This window comes from Equus quagga, chromosome 6 (assembly GCF_021613505.1).
Source record: "Equus quagga isolate Etosha38 chromosome 6, UCLA_HA_Equagga_1.0, whole genome shotgun sequence".
NCBI classification, from domain to species: Eukaryota; Metazoa; Chordata; class Mammalia; order Perissodactyla; family Equidae; genus Equus; species Equus quagga.
In genome coordinates this window covers 12,427,120-12,447,597 of record NC_060272.1, presented here as the reverse complement: position 1 = coordinate 12,447,597, position 20,478 = coordinate 12,427,120, and the positions used below count along the sequence as shown (strand labels likewise).

Here is a 20,478-nt window from a genome sequence, read left to right as displayed (position 1 = left end):
GGGGATTCCTTCAGCATCTGATCCTTCCATTAGAAGTGCACCTACGAATATTATTGGTCCATATTTCCTCTGCTTTTAATGATAATCCATTCTTCGTGTGCTGGATTTGCAGCAAAATTATACCCATTTCTCAGGTATTGGGCTGGATATAACTTCTTCACAAGCCTCTGTCATTGGTTCTTCACAATATAAAAAACTTGTTATTGTTTACTCTCTATATTTCTTGCTAAACTGTAAGTTCCACATACCGCGCAGCAATTGGGCACTGTCCTATCACAGAGACTCTGCTCCACTGAAAGTTTAGTACTGTGATATTTGTTACAGGAAAGAAACTTCCATGAAGAGTGGAATTCATAAGTGACTCCTTAAAAGTTTCCTGATACCCACATAGATGTTTACAATCAATAGGTAGGTGTATGCCATCCATTCTTTTTCTGAAAAGCTTATGTGCGGCTGGATTGAATTTTTATTAACCAAATCCATTTTTCAACGCACTGGGAGAATTCTGTGTATCTAAGAGAACTCAACTGTCTGGCAGATTGATTTTTTATGTGAAAAATGTTTTTTATAATAAAAGTAATCAAATCGTAATTTTTCCACTTTTTAAGTTTGCTTTTTCACATATTGGATTTCTTGAAGTCTGCACAACTCTATATGTATACCTCACCTACATGATGAATAGGTTTCTAAAGAATATATGTCAATCAATTTTTCCATAAAATATACTCATTGAATTCTGAAATAGATTTTAGAAATAACTTTTCACAACGAAAAAAACAGTGGTTTCTGGAAATCATTAAAAAATATTTAAAACTCAAATATTAACAAAGTTACTCAATCAATAAGAAGTACGATACCAAAACTCCAGTATGGTATGGATGGTGCTAGAAGATGCTTATTTAATCACTAAACACACCTGCTCCTGACTTGACATCTTTAGTGCAGGTTGTCACACCTCCGTTTCTAGGACAGACATTATTGTACTATCTCTTTCAATTTCCCTCCAGCCTCCTCCTTGGTATTATTGAGCTGACTTGCTTATTTCCAATCTTCTGAATCTGCGCTTGTGCTTACGTTTAGTAGGTAACAGACTAATGCAACATGACAAAGGGAGAGAAAAGGAGAGGTGGACAGGAACACAGCAAGATGGCAAGAACACCCAGGCAGAGGATTTCCTTGGCAACGGGACACACTATGGGGAAGATCAGTCAGGCCCACGGTCACAGGAAATGAATCAGGCAACGCAGTGACCAAAGGAAACAGTTAAGCAGCAGCTTCAGTCAAAGTCAAGTAATTAATGAATTGAAATTAATTTTCACATTTATAAAAGGCACTATTACCATGAAACGTGAGCTGCTTACCTCTGCAAGATAGAACTCATCATATTGCCTTCGGAAGCTTTCTCCCTTGTGGTAGTTGCTGGCAGCGACTATCACATCCACCGTCACCATACTCAGGATGAACATGTGGAAAACTGACGAGCGCATCATTTGCTGAGGAGGCAAAACAGACGAACTCTTAATGAAGAAATAACCTTACCATTAAACATAACTGGTGTGCTTAGACCTCGATCTGTGACATCTTTGTGAAATGCTGCTGTGCAAAATGGCACTTCCAAGAGAACTTGATGAATATAGTTACTACTGAACAGTGCGAGCAAAGGAATCTTTTTTTTCAGGCAGCTAAAAATGACTGCGGAGACAGTCACAGAGAAATGGAAAATAAATTTCATTTAACTTGTGTATAGCTCGTATCTTAATTTTCATTGGTTAGTTAGGTAGTCTTTATCCTTAACGCTGACTGTATGGAGAAATGAATTTTAAAAAGCTGATACCACAAAACAAGTATTGCTTTCTTCTGTTAAGAGAAAAAAACTACTGTGGATGAAGATATTTTAGAGATGATCATAAAACTGGAAGAAACTTGAGATCTATTTATTTTTTACTTTATTACTTCTACAAATAATTTATTTTTTACTTTTTTAAACCACTTTATTGAGGTACGATTGACATAAGAAAAGCTGTACATATTGAATGTATACAACTCAATGAGTTTGGGGCTAAGTATACACTCATGAAACCATCACCACTATCAAGGCCATAAACACATCCATCACTTCCAAAAGTTTCCCCCCTCCTCCTGTATTATTACTAATTTTTGTGGCAAGAACACTTAATATAAGATCTAGCCTCTTAGTAAATTTTAAGTATACAATATAGGATTGTTAGCTATGGGCACTAAGCTTTATAGCAGATCTCCAGAACTTCTTTATCTTACATACCTGAAACTTCGTGCCGTTTGCATAAATAATTCATTTAGAATTATACTACAACTAAAAAACCCGATGTCTATATTTATATTAACTATGTGCCTGGAGCTGTCGTAGGTGCTTTACATAAATTAACTCATTTAATGTCATAGCAGCCCTGGGAAGTTACTCTAATTTCATAGAGAAGGAAACTGAGGCTCAGAGAAGTTAAATAACTTTCCACTGTCACACAGTATTGAGGTGGAACCACAATGAGGACCCCAGTGTGGTCCAAGTCTACTGCCTACACTGAGTTGAAATAATTAGGCATTCAAAAATAATGACTGTTATTATAGCAGCTACCATGTATTGAATGCTTCCTGTCTTCTAGGCCACACTATAAACACGTTACTTATTTTATCTCTTTAAGTCTTGACCATTGCCTATATGCTGGGATATATTACTCCCTTTTCCCAGTGAGTTCAGAGAGAGTAATTCATTTATCCAAGGTCACCCAGCAAGTACACTGCAGATCCAGGCTCTGCACGTAAGTCTGTTGAAAGGCCATCCTGGGACCCACCGTCCACTGTGGGATAGAGAATATATAAAAGGAGAGAGCAGAGGCTGGGCAATAGGAGGAGGAGAGAGAAGCTGACCTATGGAAAGCGGCTGAACACATAACAACAAACCACTGAGTCACATCCCTTGGCACCAACTGACTAGGAACTAGCGCCACCACGCAACCTCCTGCTGAGGCCTTGCTTCTCCTCGGTACTTAGGGACACACATCCTTACCAGCTCATCTGACCTGAGACTTCTTCAGTCTTTGGAACTAGAAGAATCTAGCTACAGCAGAACCTGAGAATGGGAACAGAGAAGAAGGCGCTGTCTCTGTATCCACATCTGTGACTTCATGGGGCTTCCGGACCCTGCAGTGGGCACTGACAGCACGGGCTCCAGGCCAAGTTGCGTGTAGCTGTAACTCCGCCACTTACAAGCTCTGTGGCCCTGGGCAAGTTACTAAAACCTCTCTGTGCCTCAGTTTTCCCAACAATAAAGTGGAGATAACAGTGGCAACTCCAAAGGTTGTTACTGATTTTAAATGAGCAAAATATTTGTAAAGTTCTTAGAACAGTGCTTGCATGTTATAAGTGTTCTATAAAGGTTTGTAGTAAAAATAAATGCAATTCTGTGAATAAGGTATTTTGCTGTTCAGGAATGATAAACTAATTTCCCAAGGTCAAAGAATTAATTATGTTGTATACTTGACTGAGTCCAGAACCAAGCGAGATAAATAAAAGTGATAAGGTCTAATAATTTGAGAGATGTCAGAGCCATTGGAAAAGCAGTTATCTAGCAAGGTTTTGTGCCACCAAGGCTATTGATGCATTCTTAAATCCATCTGCCCTTGACTTTTTTTATAGGTAATAGATAATCAAATTCCAGAGCTGCCAACCAACATATTTAAATACATGTCAATTTACTTGCAGGAACTACTGACCTTCATGACACAGATAAGCAAATCAGTCTGCAAGTTTCTATTCTCGTTAGAATTTTTATTGTTATTTAGTCTTTCTCACATTGTGAGAGTTAAATTCCATAACTATTATTCTTTTTTCTATACTCTTTTCAACATAATGTTCTATTAAAAACATTTCGGCTGATTTCCACTTTATCTGCATGACAGAAAAGCCACAACTTTCTCTTTCTATTTTCCTTAGCTGTGAATTTATGTCTTAAGTAAACTGTTATTACTGAAAGGTCCAAACAAAGCTTTTAGCCATGGCTGTCAAAAAACTTTTAAATTGGTTTTGTAACTGTCACAGCTTTACTTTGGTGCTGTCATTATAATTAGGTTGTTTTTTGTCTGAGTGTCTACGTGTCCCTGTTGGTACAGAGTCATTAAAATAATCACTGACAATGGATTTTGATACACTATAATCACCATTGCTTAGCTGGCTTTCTCCAAAGTAATCACTTTCAAATATTAAATAAGAATTAAGGTGATCAGTATGCGCAGTTGTTAAATTTGAATATTTAAACTAGTAACTCTAGCTTTAAAGTTAGAGCTAGTGACACGGACTACTGCAACTCAATTCAATGCAACCAACGTTGGAAACTGGCTATTGGCTTCCGAAACATAGAAGGGCTAGCAACACTGCTTTTAGACTCATGCTTATATCTATAGGCAGTCCAGATTTATAACCTTCAATTTTTTTATTTTCTTATAAAAATTAATGTAAAAGAAAACGTTAAAGTTGAGTTAGTGTCACAAAATATTATATAACAAGATTTTCACAATCGTATTATTTAATACAGATGTAGACTATATATTATATATATAAACACATATGTATGTGTATATATGTATGTGTGTATATATATTTATATACATATACATGACCATATATCTACATATTTATATAGATATTTAATATAAGACTCTTCAGATCCTGCATATGCATTCAATTTTTTAAAGTTCCCTTCAACTGCAATGTCATTTTGGTTTATATTTTTTAAAATCAGATAAGTTTTACGTATACTTTTAGTTTGGTTTGATCCAAGAACTACTGTTTTCTGTATGTGACAGCTGGAATCATCAAAATATGAAGAAGAGACTCTAACCGAATCATCCCCATGGCAGCCATATCTGTCAGGAATGCTCAGGAGCCTTGCTACTCAAAGGGTGGTCCCTGAACCAGCAGCCTCCTGGGAGTGTATTGGAAATGCAGGATCAGAGGCTCTATCTCAGACCTACTAAATCAGAATCTGTGTTTTTAACAAGGTCCCTGATGATTAATGAGCATATTAGAGTTTGAGAGGCTCTGTCATACAGGATACTCCTTGAGTAGCAGGTTAAACTGGATGACCTTTACCATTTTTTTTTTTCTTTACAAATTCACAATTTCCTGATTCTAAGAGTCTATAACCACTGCACAGAATATAACAAACACTAGCTAGCATATTATGGTAATATGTTAGGATATACCACCACAAAAATGGATGCCCACCTTCCCCCCTTCTCCAGCTCTAAGATCAAAAATAGACTAAACCAGTTTGGCCTTATGAAGACAAAAGTATGTGTTGGTTTTTCAGCCATTGGGAGCGTATTATGAAGACAGCATAACAAGCTCTTCCATAAAGATTAAGAATGTAAGTGGCCTCCAGAATCTGGAAGAGGTAAGGAAACAGCGTCCTCCCTAGAACCTCCGGAAGGAATGCAGCCTTGCTGACACCTTGATTTTAGCCCAGGGAAACCCATTTCGGCCTTCTGACCTGTAGAACTATAAATAATGAATTCATGTTGTTTTAAGTCACTAAGATTGTGGCAATTTCTTACAACAGCAATAAGAAACGAATACAAGCACTGTTCCTGGTTTTGACACACACCAGCTCAAGTCATCTTCCATGAAACATGACCATATCCAAGTGCCCAGGGGTACAAAATTCCACCTGACCCAGGGGTTCCACCCAAGCCCACTTGCCTCCAGGAGTCTCTGTAAGATTTATTACTACAAATGTAAACTCACTATACCAACCGAGGTTTTCATCTTACTTGTTTCAGAAGGTGTAAAGAGACAACGGGTCTGGAGCAGTGATGCTGAGTCCAACCTCAAGCAGAGGAACAAGAAAGGCCACTTTTCTGTATGTTAGTTCTGAGCCCTACTGTGAAAGAGATGATCTCAAGAGACTGTGAAGCCTATGTCAGACATGGATAGGGCTCCTCACTCAATTCAAATTGACACCAACAAGAGGTATTATCAAAATAAGGGCTAATAGTTGAGCGCCTGGTTTGTGCCAAGCTTCATTCCAAGCATACTGCATGCTGGTGTAAAAATTGCGTTTAATCCCCAACAACCCATGAGATAGGTGCTTTTGTTATCCCCTTTCACCTGTGGAGAAACAGGAAAGGATAAGTGGATTTCCAAGCTCACAGAGTTAGAAAGTAGTCTCAGATATTTTGAGTCCAAAGCAGGTGCTCTCTTGCCTTCTATCAGGCAGTCAAAATTCTGCATGTTAAAGAAGAAAGAGAAGCAGCTCCCTCGCCAAGTGTTTGTGATTAAACAGAGGGCATATAAGTTTGTGAACCTTACGTTTGAAAACTGAAGACGATCTGTTCCTTACAGAAGAGTGTAAGATTGCCATGGTGTCAAAGCACGCCCATTTTGAAGGTAGGATGTGCTCAGTTCAAATCTTGGCTCTGTGCACAATCTAACCTCTCTGTGACTTAGTTTTCTTGTACGGGAGATGGATATGATAACACCTACATCTCTACATTGTAACACGAATAGAAATGAGACTATTTAGTTTAGAGTCTACATAGTATGGAGTCTAAACAGTATAGATGCCATAGCAAGCATCTTGCACTCCTCAACTCTTACAACTATTACTGTACTTGAGAAACATTCTAAGCATTTAAAGGTAGAGACACAATCAGTTGCTTACGGGGAAGGTAAGAAGGTATAACATGAGAAATCAGTGGAAGAGATAACTAATCTTGAAAGGAACCATGAAAATTCATAGACTTTCTAAAAGGTCTTAAACTGTCTCACTTTTAGTGGTATGAATGCTTAAGTACTTCAAGGGAGCTATTTCTCTTAATTTGTTCAGTAATTTTTCCTTTAAAGCAGTGCTTTAAAGATTCTGAAGACTGCAGGCAAACATCCAACAAGTCAAAATTGTGGCCTTGGAGGCCACAATAAGGCTAAATTAGGATAATGAATAGTACAGCTCAAAAATCAAATCTTTCTTTAAATTGCAGCTTGAGCGAATAAAATATCCTGCCTTGGTAAACAAATTTCATGCACTGAACATTGTATCTGCCATGTACTAAAAGTTGTGCTTTAATTAGATTTCAAAATAAACGTATTTGGAGGACAATGCAATTACAAGATGAAATTCTCAGAAACTACCTTGTATGTGAGCCATGGGCATAAGAACAAGATCATATGTAAAAGACCAAGTGCATAAAACCTAAAATAAATCTCCCATTTGCAAGTGGTGCAACCTTTGCTTCCCTTATTTAGAAGACATCTGGATATTCAGCACTTCTATAATCAATACACAAAATAATTCTGCCCAATATAAAGAATTTGTGTTAAGAAGGAAATATATTTGTATCAATACTGAAAACAGAACCAATGGATGCCCTTACAAACTATGCCTTTAACATCTGCCTGCTCCTGCCATGTCCTTGGAGAACCAGAGGATAGAAGGAGATCCATAAGTGACTTCTCACAGAGGCACTGAGAGGCTGTGATACCAATGAAAACCCTGCCCGCTGTCAAGTCCTGACTGGTTTGTGCTCTTTCCTGGACAGTAAGCTGGGTGAGGGAATCCCACCATGCGGAAGTCAATTGTAGGAGGAGGAAGAGGGGTTTAGGGAGACACTTTCAGCTCTTGGCCAGCGTGAGTATATCTTTCACTCTACTCTGTAAGAGTAAGGCTAGATGTTAAATCATAAACTGCCACACAAATGTTTATTACTGTTAGTAATATCTTTCAATCTCCAACTCCTGACTCTACAACACAAACTAGATTCTAATGATAAATACATGCCTTCTGGAAAAGAAATATCATTAAGAAGAACTGATTATTATACTAAGCCAGTGACTTTTAAATTTCTTTTAGCCCGTGTGGCAGAGCCTGAAATTGCCTGAAATTGAATGAACCTACCTCACTGTATCCACAGCCTTGCTTGTGCCCTCCCACTGTGACTCTGGACTTAGCCACATGACTTGTGAAAACATTTGTGAGTTGCCACTTACTCTTGCAGCTCTTAGAACCCTGAGCCACCACATCAACACTCCAGGCTGGCCTGCTGCATGGTAGCCATTGGCCCCATCATCCCTTTCCCCCTACAGCCAGCCATGACCCAGAAGCAGAGATGCTAGCTGATGAGCCAGATGCTGCTGCTGGCTGATTGCAGATGCAAAAGGGAGCCTGGCTGTGATCAGCTGAGACTGGCTCAGACTAGCAGGGTTATTCATGAGCAAACCATGAATTCATGAGCAAAAATTAGCATCTGTTTTAGAAACCACTAAGTTTTAGGGTGGCTTGTTGTTTAGCAAAAGCTAATTAACATACCCACCGAGCCCGTTTCCTCATCCGGGGCACACAGCTAGATGACACTACTCAGCCTATCAGCATCAAAGTGGGGCAATATGAGTGGTTCTCATCACTGGAATGGAAATGGAAGTGATATGTCACTTTGGAGGGGGAATTACAAAAGGGCATGTCTTCTCCAAACTCTCTCTCTCTTCCCCTCTACAGTGACCTTGGAAACCACGTGCCTCAGATGAGATCAAAAGATAATAGCTTTTGCAAGCAAAATTTCACACTTACATAAATATATGTATATGTGTATAGGTATACGCCATTTCTGCTTGAAGGTGATGGGGAACACAGCTGGCCTCACCTGTGGTGTGCTGGAGCTGCAATTGTGTGCATCTCTCCGCAACGTCATGTTCAGTAATGTCATGTTGTTAACTTGACATTGGCCATGGTGGGAGCATTTACACCATGGAAATTAGCAAGCTATCAATCAGGACTCCCCTACTTCAAGATGTTTGTTCATACTCAGCTTCCCTGGCTCTCCGGCATCTCCTTGGAGTGGTAATTTGCTGTGGGCTATTTGAAAACTCACGCTCTAATCATACATAATAACACTCGTAGGAAGAGTAGACCACTAAATGGGCTTACCCTTGTTACTATAGGCTTGGTCGTATAAATACATATATATATATATCATCCCATTCTGATACTTAGAGACTCATCCTGACCTATAATGCCAGGGCACTCACACAGATATGATGCCTTACTTAGCACTTTATAAAGCACACAAAAAAGCCATTGGAGGCACTGGAAGACTGCCATGAAGACCACAGGGATCTGGATAGCTCAGTTGAAGTGAGGAATAATTAAAATGGAGCTTTTTCTGTTACCTGTCCAATACAATTGCCTGTCTTGAATTAATTTAAACCATGGTGTATTTTGTTTACAAAAACATCAATTAAGGACAACAGGTATTTTCCAGAGGACAATATCATAAGAAATATTCACAATTTAAAATATCTTATAGAAAACTACTTACTATCTCCTTATTTCCTCACACTTTGGGGCCATACATTTATGGATTAATGGGAGAAAGGAAAAATAAACGTAGACATATACAAAAACCTTTCAATTAGCTAAACTATAATTTAAAGATTAAGAAGTCAATGCCCCTACATGGTTTCAATATTGACATTTGAAAAAATAATCAGGAATAAAAATGCTAAAGTCTTGACTTTGCAACAATGAAGTGCTGACCTTGCTTACTTTGCTGGACATAGATAATAATAAAAATCAAAGTATTTGTTCCTCCACAATATTTTTCTCTTGCATTCCCTGGTGTCTGGAAGAAGAGCAGCATAAGAGGGAAATGAAAGCACACAAGTATTATTTTTAGTTTCACGTTCCTACAGACTTCAGTCTTGAGTTCCTATGATGTTGGACACACAGTAGATTCAACAACAGTTTCTCACATGACTTGATTTTCCCCATGTACTGAATTGGTTGTGAAGCATTTTCTGCTTCCCCCTAAGGAAAGTAGCCTCAGAGAGATCTCTTCTATACGTTTCTCTATCTCCTGTATTAAATGAAAGCTACCATTGGTACTCTGGACACAGCTGGTTGGAACACAGGCCAAACTCCAGAAGGGCAGCCTCCCCCAAGGGGATGTGGCAAGGTCACTGATAAGAAGGATATCCCAAACTGGATGATGGCCCCAAGACCCACTCACTCTTGACTCTATTTTTCAGAAGTATTAATGCAAAGTCAGTAAAACAAATTAGGACACACAAGTTCAAGTAATATAATCTTATCGTTTCAAGTAATATCATCTTCTATTTGCACATTCCAAGACTGCACCATTCAGCTTTGGGCACAACGGGGCCCAAAGTGATGGTCAGCCTAGGAGGCCACTGCAAGTACTCCAGCAATAGGCCTTTCGGCTATGGTCACCTGGGCTATCCCTTCCTTGTGATCTTCTGATTCTGACTTAGAGACAAGTGTAAATAAAATGCCTGAGTGCAGGCACTAACATTTTCTATTTTCCTCCCTAGAGCTCCACAAACCATGTAATCACTGGGTTGTCTCGTCAGATTTTGACAAAGGTGCTGCCTTAGTCTTAGTTATCGGTATTGTTGTTTTTCTTTTTTCTTTGTCTTCGTGAGCACTTTAGTGAGAAGTCAGGATGGGACACCACAGGGCTGCTAGATAGTGGACCGTTACCCATGATGGTTTTCAGATCTTTGAAGACACTTTGACATTCCCACAGTTAATTAAAATGTTTATATCCAGAATCACTTGAAATTTACTTTTATATGTTTATTTTTATTTCTAGTATTAAATAGTGGGCACTAAACACAAAACTTCTGTTTTAAATTTAAGAAAGAAGTTACAAATTCAAAAACGAAATTAAATAGCTCTCCTTTTTAATAAATTGCATATCTAATACCATGCAGGACTTAGGTTGTTACATTTGACAAATGCAGAAATAAATACAAATTTTTGAGCTGTATAGCACCTTGAATTGGGAGACTCATTTTGAGATATTTAAAGTATTTAGGAAAGACAAAAAAAGAATTTAAAGAATTGAAAAAATACACAAGAAATACATCAACTCTGAAATGACTAAAGTTTTTTACTTTATCCAAACCTTGTCATCAGCCTTATGGCATGGAAGGAGTCACACTGCTCCTCCAAACGCTTCAACTGCAGTGATTATGTTGAACACAGAGAAAATACATGGCAATTTCAAACCCAGGTTGAAGGGTTTAAAGATGGTTGCATATTTAACCCCAGAAATCAAGACTTGTAAGAAGAACAATGTATCCTTCATTTTTTCCTAAGGTGATAATGCAACAAATATATGATGGAAATTTGTCTCCAAAGACTATATTATGAAGGCTTCACATAAGTTAGGTAATATCTCCTGATTAATATGAATGTAAATACCGAAGAGTCATAGGACTTATTCAAACTGGAAGATGAAAATACACAACGATATAGGAATTCAGTTTGAGATAACCTGAAATGCAAATAATTTTAAAGATGTTCTGAATCTTTCTTTCTTCCCATAAGGCTTGAAAATCAAAGACACAAAACTATTTAATCAACAGTAAAACAGATAAATAAATACAATAGCACTAATAATTTTATCTTACTTTTTATTATAATATTCTAGTCTGGTTTCTATTCTGAATATAATTATTATTTGAAATACATATATATTACATACTGAATATATATATAGATATGTATATTTAAATAGTTATACACGGAATATTTAGAACAGAGGATTTACACTATGGACTCCTCTCTTTAGCTGATTTGGCCATAACTGGTTTTAAGACTATAATAAGTCTTTTTCAATTAACCTTTTAGCTACCTTCTTACAACTTTTGTTTATGCTATTTTGCCTTTAGCTATTTTACTCTTCCTGTTGCTAATTCTCATTCTAAGTTATTATAGAATAATTTTTGTATTCCTTTTTTTGCCCCAAAACTTTTCCTCTAAGCCAGCTGTTTGATGTTCTGCTGTTAGAAACTGAAGATGAGCGTGTGAGGATGAACATGTTGGGGGGAGGGGTCACCGGCATCTGAGTAAGAGGAGAGTAAGAATTTGTGTCTGCTGGGTGTGAGGCTGCATCGTTTTGTCCATGAGAGCATGTGTGTGTGCACATTCACACATAATCCCCCAAATATTTGCTAAGCACTTATCATGTGAAAGTTATAATGGAAGCAACTGGACATAGAGAAGAAAGTAACCAAATATAATCAAGGAGTCAAGAGATCCTTCTGTTGAGGAAGCTTTATTTGACCTAATTTTGAAGGGATGGACATTAGGATGGAGTGGAGGAGACAAAATTCAGAGAAATTCAAAAGACTGAATTAATGTCAGAATTGAAGACAGATGAGATTTGGGGAGGACAAAGAGGGGCATGTCATAGGTTTGTGTATAGGTTTCTGGAGATGCAGGAAAAGCCTGATTTCTATATGGGAAAGGGTAGGGGAGAGGTGCATTTCGTTTTCCATATAAGAGGGCAGATGTGTCCCTGAGAACACCTGGGAACATGTCTGCTGGATGTTTAGAAATACACTTCTCAGACTCAGGAAACGGGGCTAGAACTAAAGGCTACGAGGTCCCTGGACTGTGGGTGTGCACAAGAGCCGACTTCCCGGAAGCGAACAGAATCCTCCGAGAGAGTGACGGAGTTAGAAGATATGCTAACAGTCATGCTAATCATTTCCACGCAGTGAGTGACCCACTGCACTCCACACCCCACGCCATCTCACGTGCAATAGTTCTAATTCTTACAAAACTCTGAGAGATATTATTATCCCTGTTTTTCAGGTCAGAAAACTGAGGCTCTGGGAGACTTAGCAAATCTTCCCAGGTTCTCCTGGGCCACACTGTCTTAGCTGGACACACTGTCTTCTCACACTGGTCTGTCAGTATAGAAGAGGTCTGCTTGCGGATGGAACCTAAGTTCTCATGGGCTCAACCAATTCTTGAAATCATCTGCCAGTTTGTGGGAAGCTTCATTAAGAAGACAAATGTTTAAGAATTGCTCAGGATGTCACTTCATCACTTGAGATACACATATCACACAGTCCACCTCCCCCAGTCTTCGCCTTCAATGGAAATTTTCTCAAAAAAGCATTAAAACTCTATAGTAATAATTTTCCCACAATTTGACCTACTTATTGTAAGAGCCTATTATCTCTGTTCTTTACAGAAGGAGGCACACGATGGGATGTTACCAGGGAGAAATCGAGTGCGAGCTTGCCGGGTCTCATGCATACTTTCATTTTCTTGTCAGGGACTTTCTTTGCGATAATAGATTACTGGGTGTGTGTTGGAAGATGGCTCAAAACTGTGCAGCCACATCTGCCAAACTGTCAAGAGATGAAAACTACTACCTGAGAGGCAGGAGACAAACAGCGTGTCACAGCAGCAGCTGAGAAATGAGGTTCCGATTTAACAGAATTCTATTTATCATACATTAGGGTGACCTCTTCACGCAGCTGTTGCTTAAGCTAAAATAGAGTTTAAACAACTAAGTAATCGGTTGATGCTAAAAGAGTCAATTATAACTTTTCACTTTTCTGAGACTCACACTAAAGGACACACTGAAGAAACTTTCGAAGTTTCTAAGTGGTTTTGGTAATACCACATAAAAGAACTGTGTTATTGCCTGAAGATGGTGGAGGAGTAAAATGTGCATCCATAGGTCAAGCATTAATATTTTAGACCTATCTTTCTAATATTTTAACGTCTTCTCAGTTAGACAGAAGTGCTAAGCCCTTTAAAGTTGTACAGAATTTCTGAAAATCATTTGGGAAAATCAACAGGTAAACAGGCAACGGACATGAATAAGCAATCTACAGAAAATAAAAGTGGCCTATGTATATATGAAAAAAGTGCTCAACATCCATAGGCTGTAATCAGGGAGATCTGAATTTAACACTGTGCTATATCATTTCATGTCATTAGGTGTAAACGTCTGATAACATCAAGTGTAGACAAGGATGTGAAACAATGAAGAACTCTTACACGTTGCTGGTAGGAGTAAACAGTGGCCCTACCACCTGGGCAGCCATTAGGGAAAGTCTCATAAAGCCTCAGGTTGTTCACATCCTTGAACCCAGCAATTGCTCTCCTCATTATAGATGCGCAAATAACTACCACAATGTGCAAAAAGGCATGGACAAGAAGGGTCCTGGAATGTTTGCAGTAGCAAAACAATAAAAACAATCTCAATGTCCATCAATAGGACAATGAATGAATGAATGAATGGACAAACTGTGGTATATTATTATGGTAGAATAATATAGAGTGATGAAAATGAAGTGGTTAAAAATATGAGGTAGACTGCCTGTGATAAAATTCCCAGTCAGTAACTAGTTATGTGACCTCCATCAAGTTACGTAAGCTCTCTGGCCTCAATCTTCTCATTTTCAAACAGAGATCAAAATAGTACCCACATTCATAGTATTGTTATGAGCATGAAATAATTTAATACATCTGTGATATTGTGATTTATGATAAAAATATATATTTGGTTTTTGTCCTGGTCCCTGGGACACAGCTTCTAAAACCTGTGGAATTTCCTGGGCTGAGAGCCATAAAGGTGTCTTTTGTTATGTTAACGAGGTGACTTTTGGAAAGCACCTAAGGAGAGTGGGAGGGCTGGTCATGAAAGGAGCAAACTATGTGATTAGAGGGTTGGAACATTCTGGCCTAACACCAGACCTCCAGGGAGGGTGGAGGGCTGGAGATTGAGTTCAATGCCAATGGCCAGTGACTTGATCAATCATGCCTATGTAATGAAGCCTCCATAAAACCCAAAAGGACAGGGTTCAGAAGTCTCCTGGGGCTGGTGAACACATGGAGGTGCTGGGAGAGTGGTACGCTCAGAGAACATGGGAGCTCTGTGCCCTTTCTCCATACCTTGCCTTATGCAATCTGTTCCATCTAGCTGTTCCTTAGTTATGTCGTTTTACAATAATCCCACAATCTAGTAAGTAAAATGTTTCTCTGAGTTCTGTGAGCTGTTCCAGCAAATTAATTGAACCCATGGAGAGGGTTGTTGGAACCTCCAATCTATAGTTGGTTGGTCAGAAGCCCCAGTGACTGGACTTCAGCTGGCATCTGAAGTGGGAGAGGGAGCAGTCTTGTAAGACTGAGCCTTTAACCTTTGGGATCAGATGCTATCGCCAAGTAGACAGTGTTAGAATTGAGTTGAACTGTAGGACACCCAGCCGGTGTCAGAGAATTGCTTGGTGGTGTGGGAAAACGCTCCCACCCCGCAATGGAATTGGTGACCAGAACCCTTAACTTCTAAGACACTGTGCCTGACCCATAGTGAGCGGTCAATAAATGCAGTTATTATTATTTTTAATACTGGATACATAGGTATTGTTGCTATTTGTGTTTCTACATTATTTCATAATATATTTTTCATGTAAGGAAATGATTGAATACTATATTGTTAAATGGCTCTAATTTACAAATTATTCCTCTGTAAACTCATGGAAACCATGTGGTGTTTCTCCAAAGAAACTATTTTACAGGTGATTTAAACTTCAGGTCAGACCATAATAGCCCATTTAGCCCTCAACAGACTTCTCAACTCCTATAAGAATTAAAAGTTTAATAGGAAAAGCTATCCCTGAGTTCTGACTACTGATGCCAACTTCCCCTACTCCTGATCAAAGAGTTACATCCCTTCTCCACTCACTCCATGCAGCTCATGAGGGTGCTGAGTAGTGGGTCGCATAGGCAGAAACTGGGGCAAGCTTTTCAGAGGGGATTAAGAAGGGAAAATTACTTTGAGTTCATGGTGTAGGAAAACCCAATACTTGGCTAAAGTGGACCTGCTGCTTCTATTCAATTCCTGTGACCTACTGCCTCTGGCCAACCTCTTTTCTTCCAGCTTCACACTCATCTTTGGACGTTTTCTGGTGAGTCTCTTTAGAACGCCTGAATGAGAGGTTACCAAACTCAGTCACGATCTGCCATATTCAGGCAATATGCAAGAAACAGAATAAAGCAAGTCTTCAAAGAGGAAAACAGAGGCAGATGCACAGACCAAAACAAAGACGAGAAATCACATGGACCGAACAAAGATGGAGAGAAAGGCACTGAAAGCATAGTCGTCTGGCAGGCCTGATGATGCTCGCAGCAAATGCTCCCTGTGAGGATAAGGTCTGCCCCTTGCGATCAAATAATTCTTGACCAGCATAGAAATACTCACTTAATTCTCACAAGCTGGGGAAAGAGGTATTATCCCCATTTTACAGAAATATGCCCAAGGTCATACTAATAAGTAGCATAGCTGAAATATGTCTGTCTTCATAGCTTACTCTCTAAGAGGCTACAATAGGGTGACTCATTCTCCCTCAGGAAAGATGCAGTACTGGGTATTCCTTCATAGAAGGAAGTAAGGATTCTGTAGCTGGAGAGGCAGGCGTGAGAGCAGGTTATGCAGGAGATGAGCTGGAGGCAGCTGTAGCACAAAAAAGAAAAGGAAGCTGGGTGTAGGGTTTGGGTTACCTATGTTCTCAGGCTTTCCTTGTCACTTCCAGCCATCTTGTTCCCACAGTAAGGACCAAAGACGGGAAGGGCTGGCACCCCAGACCAGGAGCATATCAGCAGTGCACAGGGAAGCAGAGAAAGCAGCAGAAAGACATTCCAGGCAGGACCGAGGGGGTGTTTCAGGGGCCACAGGACATTCGCTTATTTGCCCTTAACTTAGGAATGAATTTATTAGGAACTGCACAGATTTACCATAGGTAAGTTTCTTTTTAAATATGGTATGAATTTCATTCCAAACTGGATAAACACGAAAAATGTCCTAGCAAATTAACTTCATTAACATTAAGTTAATTAACTAAAAATTTGAACAAGGGGCATCAGAGAGCTCACCACACATAACCTACCAGGTCACCAATACGGTTCTGCTTGTCCTCCTGCTCTGAACCTGTGGTTTTGCAATTAAATTTAAGAGCACATGTATTTTTATTTATTACAAAAATAGAAAAGAAACACCCTAAGGGTGCCAGATTGAATCCTTTCCCTGTATGCCTGCATATGACTCCCATTATGATTATAATTATAGTTATAATTATAGTTATAATTATGCTTATAATTTGTGTCTCAGAATATAGAATTTGTAGAGTTTCAAATTACAGACCAAAGGTTCCTGTTTTTCCCTCTATAAATGGCTCTATAGAGCCTATTATTCCATAGAAGAGTAAGAAGATCTCTAAGTGCCCTGTTTCATTTGATAGCTCCATAATCAACGTATGTAGAGAGGGGGCAGAAAAACCACAATGATCGCAACGTTGGAAATAAGGTGAAAGATGTGTGTGTATATGTAGGAATGTAGGGAAACAATAAAAAAATTGTTCCTATTGCTCAGATCCTAATCACTGCTCACTGGAATATACATGAAATCCTCATAGATTCATTCTGGTATTGTAAAAAAATGTAAAAGATACATATATATCTTTTATATAGATAGATACATACCTACAAAGAGAGAGAAAAACATCAACTATTACACATCAAAGCCCTGGAATCACAGAGGCATCAGTTGTATCGTCTACTTGGTTTAACAGCAGTAGGGAAGATTAAGCCACATCAATCAATCTTATTGTATTAAATTACTGAATTACTTATAGTTGGTGGGGAAGACAGACAGATGTTCATGCCAACAAATCAGACTAGGATGCAGAAAGCATAAAATAAAGGAAAAATATAAGACATTGTACCAATGAAGAAAGTTAGTGAATTCAAAGCAATTTCACCTGAAACAAGGAAAGAAATGATTTTAAAACCATTTATAAAGGAATTTGAGACGGTCGCCATTTATGATGAGCTATAATTTCATTGCGAAATTTTGAAAACATAAAATTTACGGAAAGGCTATTTTGCAATACTAACTGAAATTTATGCACTACTTACTATTACACCATCTTTGTGATCTAAAGTCAGATTACTGTAACTTATTTCATGGGTCGCCCAAACAAATGGGTCCCGAGACCCAGCAGGTCCTATAACGGAGAAAAGTGGAGTCATGCATTAAACACAGAGGTGCACACTAAGTACTTTCTCCACGTCTACAAAGAAACAGGTGCATTTCTCCTCTCTTCCTGCAAACAAATTATTCCTTCACACATGCATTTATTTATGTATTTATCAATTTGTTATTTATTTATTTTCCCACCATAGAGTCATGGAGAAGGAGAAGTATTTTTCTACTCTGGGAAAAGTAACTGTCCAAATCCATGGATAAATAAAACACTCATTTCTAGTGCTGTGGGGACAATATGGAGTGTCGGGAGACTGAGGGGAAAATGGAGACTTTGCGCCCAGGCCAATAGGCAGCCGTCACCCAGATCCAGCCAATTATAGCCATGTGGGAGTGAGAGCCCTGTGTTGCCAGATCTTTCTATTTTACAAAAGCAGTAGGATATACGGATTTTCATGAAAACAATCTGTTTTTTAAAGTTTGGGTCAAATTTTCAAACAAAGTTCCACTCAGGACAAAATCAACAATTCCTAATACTCAAATGGGGTTTCTGGGTCAACAGATTGCCATCTTTCAGATATTGTTGATACCTAATTTTTCTAATGCATTTCAACAATTGCAAACTAAATTTAATTACAGCTGTTCAATTGTTTCATTCCAAAAAATTCTTCTCTTTTGTTAAGATAGGAATTGGTTTTGGTTCTTTTCAACTATGTTATTTCTGACTAAGACTACGTTTCTAAACACAGACCTATTTATTTCACATGCTAAAGAAGATAAAAAGAATTCTGAAAGCAGTGAGTCATAACAGAAGTCATGGTTATGTCCTGTCGAGCCTCTACCACCATGTTTCAGAAGAGAAGTGCTGTCAAAAGTACCCAACGTCATCTAAAGCCATCCACCTGGGAGAGGTTCTTTCTAAAAAGAAACTCCAAATGGACTGCTTGTTTTAGACTTAGAAATAAGTGCTTTTATAGAAATGCGTGTTATTGCCATAATCTACTTGATTTCTAGTTCCTAGAGACGAGAATAAGAGGACAAATAGAACAGCTTCTACGTGAGAAGTCAAATAAGTACTTTTAGAAGCCAAGAAGCAGCTGCGATGTTCTTTCACTTGATGGCCCTCTCGTTTAGAGAAGACCAGCTGAGCATCTTCCACGCATCAGCTACAGTTCTAGCAGTGACCATGCCCACTGTGTTCCCTAGTGTCACAGAGCTTCCTCTGGTTGGAGAAACAGACATTAAATAACCAACTATACCAGTTTAATTTATTTTATTAAAATTATCATAAACGCAAAAGTATAGGATGATATTGGAATATATAACCACGGTACCTGATCTGTTCTCTGAGGATGATGTTTGAGCTGAATTCTGAAGGATGAGTGTTCTAGAAACACTCTGTGAAAATGATATGGCGCCTCCTGGGGGCAAGAATGCAGTTTTATGAGAGACACGACGTATAAATGCAGGAATAAAGGGTCTTAGAAGAACTGGGTCTTAACATGAACCTCTTGGTTACCTCTGGAAGGAGAATGAGGGAGGATAAGTCGAGAGGAGTTAAAGCAACTCTTACTTTTTCTTTTATTTCTATAGTTTAAAATATGTTGTAGGGGAATATATTCACATTTTGCTTATTTTAAAAATAAAAAGAAGCGATACACACTACTGTTTGTCCTTGAGGGGGAGATGTCATTATAATCCTACACAGTGAGGGACTGGATGATTCAGATGAAAATTGTCCTGTCACCTAGTTTTAAATGGCGTTAATCATTTGTAACAGCCAACTATTATTTCCTGACCATTTTATGTAAATATTCTTTCTTTACTTGTTTTCTTTCTTTCTCTTTTAATTAATTAATGAATGACTAGTTTTTCACTCAGACATGGAAATGTACTCTCTCTATTCACAGTTCATGCCCAGGACAAAAAGACGTTCTCTTGGCCATCCCACTTTTCATCCATACACTTTCAAATCGGCTCGTTCCGGCAAGCTTGATTTAGGACCAACTATGTGAAGCTGAGCTGAAGGGAACTTCCTTCATACTGAATTGTCTGACTTCCTTCTCCTCTCATTTCAAACCGTATGCATCATCATGCATAAAACTTATCAAGCATGCTGCCATATTCACAACACAGGTCTAATATGCAGGTCTCTTGGGTGCCACAACCACACACTTCGAGCCTAACATCTACCTGCCTCTCCGCCGACCTTTATTTTCCTATATGCCTGCTCAGTGCTGTGTACTCCATCACACCCCCCTTGCCATTTATCTCTTGCCATCTCAAACCTCTGTGATAAGGAGGCTAACTTTCTTCCTAATTCCAGATTACAACCGTAAGGCATCTATTAACAAACACTTAATAGATTTTTAAGCAAGGTATTCAAGGTCCAGTAAGATTCTGATTTGGTACTCATGGCAGGCCCGATAATTTATTTCTATTATGAACTTGCGTTTCTTCGGCATATTTTTTCAGCTGGATAAAGCAGGAAACTAGGAACCTGAAGGCTCAGGTACAAGTCCTGGCTTCTCCATCTGGTTGAAGTGTAACATCAGGAGACTCACCCAGGCCCTCCAGATCCCCGCGTCCTCATCTACAAAGGCTGAGAGAGCACGCCAGTCTTTCTACGTCACAGGGCTGCACTGAG

General features: G+C 38.8%; 1 protein-coding gene across 1 annotated transcript in view; it reads right to left on the bottom strand.

The window, feature by feature from the left end:
* The window catches only part of NALCN (sodium leak channel, non-selective), a 302,683-nt gene that overhangs the window by 168,842 nt on the left and 113,363 nt on the right, over positions 1 to 20,478 (bottom strand). Inside the window, 1 exon segment of the mRNA XM_046664759.1 lies at positions 1,362 to 1,493. Within this exon segment, the coding sequence (XP_046520715.1) occupies positions 1,362 to 1,493 (132 nt within the window).